The sequence below is a fragment of the Caenorhabditis briggsae genome, assembly GCF_000004555.2.
Source record: "Caenorhabditis briggsae complete genome, chrIV, whole genome shotgun sequence".
Lineage (NCBI taxonomy): Eukaryota > Metazoa > Nematoda > Chromadorea > Rhabditida > Rhabditidae > Caenorhabditis > Caenorhabditis briggsae.
Genome location: NC_013487.2, coordinates 2,838,847 through 2,843,267, shown reverse-complemented (window position 1 = coordinate 2,843,267; position 4,421 = coordinate 2,838,847). Strand labels below are relative to the sequence as shown.

The 4,421-nt window shown below is 36.4% G+C and overlaps 1 protein-coding gene across 1 annotated transcript; it reads left to right on the top strand.

The window, feature by feature from the left end:
* Window positions 1-239: 239 nt before the first annotated feature.
* On the top strand, window positions 240-3,113 carry Cbr-tlp-1 (the record flags this gene model as incomplete). The annotated part of the gene is made up of 4 exons (XM_045244939.1): window positions 240-290; window positions 1,013-1,509; window positions 1,978-2,248; window positions 2,871-3,113. 4 exons carry the CDS (start codon window positions 240-242, stop codon window positions 3,111-3,113), a joined length of 1,062 nt encoding a protein of 353 aa, XP_045097550.1.
* Window positions 3,114-4,421: the final 1,308 nt, after the last annotated feature.

The following is a 4,421-nucleotide window of genomic DNA, read 5'->3' as shown; positions in this document are numbered from 1 at the left end:
CATAAATTGCCTCTCCCCCCACCCCTCTTGTCATCATCATCTCTCTTGTCGTCTCCCCCCCCCCCCCTCCCCTCAGATTGCCGCCTGTCAAACATTGGCTCCGCCCACTTCTTCCCCCGCCTTGGCCCCGCCCCACTCTTCCCCTGTCAGTCTCTCTTTTTCTTTTTGAACGTGCCGATAGAAGAGTCCTCGCGGGGTCTCTGTCTTATTTAGTCTCAACTTTTTGGTCCGTTATTATAATGACTTCGTCTTCGTCCTCACAGTATATTACGGATTATACGCCAACTACGGTAAGTAGACGTTTTTTATTGCTGATATTTTCTAGTTTGAAATTTCTTCAAAGATTTCAGAAAAAGATTTCTTTATCACCTGATTTTCATATTGTGCAAATTTATCATTTTTTAGTGGATTGACTTTTCTGCTAGTTTTCAAAATTTCGGTAAAATTTGAAAATATGAAATTTTTTGAATTTTTTGCATTCAACTATATTTTCAACCAGTTTTTGCTCTTTTTCAAAATGTTACCAAAATTTGAAACTTTCCGAATTTCAAAAATTTTTCAGTTTCACTGATTTCCGATAGTTTTCCAGAATTAAAATTTTTTAATTTGAAGATTTTTGACTTTTGAATTTTCAAAAAAAAAATACATTTTCACTGATTTTTGATATTTTTTGCAAATTTTTAGATATCTAGTACTGTCAGGTTTTTTTTTCTTGAATGTCCCCAAAAATGTTAAACTCAATATTTCACCAAAAATTCTGATCCAAGTTTTCCATTTGAAAATTTTCAGTAAAAATTGAAAAAAAAGAAATTCAGGCTTTTTAGAGAATTGAAAATTTTTAAAAATGAATTTCGAAAAAATCTGTTTCAGAACGTTATAAACTTTTAAAGACATTGAGACGATCAATGAATAAATCTTTCGATTTTCTGAATATTAATTTTCATAATCAAAATACCGAAAAAGTATAACAACTCCCCAGACTAAGAAAATCTTTAATCCCAATTCTTTACAGGCAGAACCCGGAAAATCCCCTCTCGCCCTTCTCGCAAAAACATGCGAAACGATTGGCCTTCCCGAAGGATCCATGAAAAAGACTCTCGGCTCTCCATACCACGAGAAAAAAGAGTCCTCCCATCAACAAAAACCAAAAGCCCCATCACCACGATCAACACCTCAATCAAAAGAGCCGACACTCACATTCCCAGGCCTTCCGAAGCCTCAATTTCCAATGGGAATGCCTCCAATGGGTTTCCCATTCTTCAATCCAATGATGGCTGCTCATTACCCGTTCCCCGGCGCTTTTCAAATAGCTCCAATGGCTCAACGAATGCCGATTTGTCCGTTTGCTATGATGCGTCAACCATGTGCTAATCCGGCGTGTATGACGTGTCCAGGATCATCGAATGGAGTCAAAAATGGAGGTCAAATGAGTGCTGAAGTGATGGCTCAATTTGCAGCTCACCCATTGTTCTCAATGTACGCTGGAGCCATGATGCCAACTATGACTGGGTGAGTTTTCTAGATTTTTTATTTGACCTACTTTTCTTCTCCTATTTTTAAAGACTCCTGGAATTACTAAAATCATAATTACTTTCAAAAATTGTGAACATTTTGAAACTGAATTTTTTTCATGCTAAACAAGCGTCTACCACCTTTAACATACCATAAAATTTGTAACAGAAGGATCCCTGACTTGCAACTTTGAGCCAATTTATATCAGTTCCTGCTATTGACACCAAAAATGTGTCAACTGATAAAATATTGTTCATAATATGGCAAACGTTTCATCAGTTGACTAATTTTTGATATCTCTTATGGATTTTGAGATAATTGAGCTCAAGTGCAAGTATAGGTTACTGTATCTTTATTTGTCTTATAACCCTTTTGGGCCGTTGAGATTAATTTTACGGCCTTACAAAATCATATGGATCCTGAAGGGCCCTAGCTATTTATATCTTGAACCTTCAAATTTTCCAGAATGCCAACCCCAACATCCTACCAAGCCCTCTTGGCCGCTTCGGCCGCAGCCACCTCGACCGCCGCTGCCTCTACCCCAACAGACTTCTCCAAACCATCCACGTCATCTGCGTCCCCAAAGACGTCTTCTGAATCTAAGAAAGCCACGTCGCCAGTCCCAACCCCCAAACGTCAGAAGACACCAGCCAAATTCCAATGCAACTGGGTGGATTCTGATGTCGCCTGTGGAAAGAGCTTTGATGACGAGAGCGAGTTGACCAATCATGTTAAGGTGAGCTTTTTTTTGGAAATTTAAAATTTCTGTTTCAAAACGTTGGTGAAAGTTTTGTCAGAATAAATTTTTATTGATTGGACGATAGTTTATATTTAAAAATTCGATTTTCAATTATCAAAAATTTTCTGTTCCCATTAGTTTTGAAAACTTTTAGGATACAATTTTCAAGCAATTTCAATTTTTCAGAGTTCAAAAAATTAGAAAAAATCACATTTTTCTCGGTTTCAATTAGATTTTAAAATTCGCCTAAACTTACATTCTTATTAGTTAGTACTAAATTTTCCACTTTTTAAATTTTCATTTGTCTGTTTTCTTGGGGTCCTCAAAGCTCTGGGTTTTGAGATTCATAGAATTTTAAGATTTATAGAATCTGAAAATTTTAATTTTTCGGTTTCAACAAGTTTTCAAAATTCCATTAACTTTGTTTATTGCGGTGGTCGCTATTGCTCTTTTGCAAATTCTGTTTTTTATCCAATTTCCAATGTCTGAATTTTCAGATTTTTGAAATTTTGAATTTTGGAAGTTCCAAAAGACCAGACATCTAAATAGTTCCCTTGATCAGACAAAAATCCCATTGATCTACTTCTTAACCGTGTAGCTCAACCTATGATTTTTCCAGAAAACCCATGCACCATCTCCATCCTCCTCCTCGACATCATCTGAACCATCGACTTCTGGAGGCAAAGCCGCTCGTTCTGCCACGTCAACACCCCAACGCTTCAACCCATACTCCAAACCAGGAGCCATGGGACCAATGATGACCCCAATGGGTATGAATATGACCATGAACCCTCTAGTTCTCCCATTTTCCCTCCAAGCCATGTATTCCAACAGACTCATGCCAACCGTTGCTCATCAGTAAATATTTTATTTTTGTAGTTTGTAGTTTTTATTTCTCTCTGGTGCCTTTTCCACGGGTTTCTCCCCCCAAACCTTCTCCAGTGTCTATATATAGTGATTCGTCTGAAAAACGCCAACCACCTCTAAAATGTTTTATTGTATTGTTCTCAATTTAATTGTACGAGTTTTTCTTTTTTATTTGTATTTCTCTTCTCCCCACAGATTTTCCTATTTTTATACGCCATTACGGTCATCTCGGTTGCTTTACGACCCCCACTCTTTTTGTCTTCATTGCCAAATTTCTGTAATAAAATGGGAATTAAATGTAGATGAAATGAAACAGGTGGATTTTTCTTTGATTTTTGTGGTTTTTCCAACAGACTGAATGAACATTGGAACAATTCCGAAAATATTGAAATTGAACAACTAATTTTTGAAGCACTGAACAATTGAGACTGCAGTTATAATTTGTAGATTTGTCATAAAAATGAAACAACAAACAATTTGTGATTTTTGAAAGGAATTTTCAATTCAAAAATGATTCTGTCACTCTAGGAATGGAAAAAGGCTGACTGTGAGCTTCGCGGTCAGCTTCTAACAGATGAATGGGGTACGGTAGCTAGAAAAGTGTGTGAACACCGTTCGAAGTCTAAAAATTTATGCATAATCTAAAACAGCAATGACTAAGGATTTTTTCGTAATTTCACTACCGAAATATCAAAACAGTAAAACACTAATAGTAAAGCGAATAGTAAGATACGAAAAACTGCCAAAATTTTCGAACACAAAGAAGACGTCGAATTTATACGTTGTTCGCCGTATGCATTGAATTTGACGTTGATCCTGTCTAATATCTACTTCTTACTAAGGAAACTTTTCTGTGTGTAGGTGTGTCTGTGTGTTTCGGACATTAACTTGAATAACTCAAAGGGACATGGGACTCCTATAGTGGTGTGTGGTACGTAGTCATGGACTACCGAGCGCTTCATGTCTATGGTGTCCTGGGCCTTCTAGCTAATAGGGAACCTATAGGGTTGAGAATCGAAATTTTCAAAATTGTGCTCAAACTCAATAAAGCTTCATGAAATTTTGCAAAGCGGTTTTTTTGGTCTATCTATGTGTTGCCTACATAAAATTGAGCACAAATCTTCAAAACTTAAAAATTTTTTAATTTCTTTTTTTTCGTATATCACTTAAATTTCGATCCTGTGGACTACTGAAAATGGGTCATAGTAATTTTCTACAGAATACAAGGTTCTTAAGTTATGCGCAAAATTCTAGAACATTCCAGAAAATTCTAAAAAACTTCAGAACATTCTAGAAAATTCCA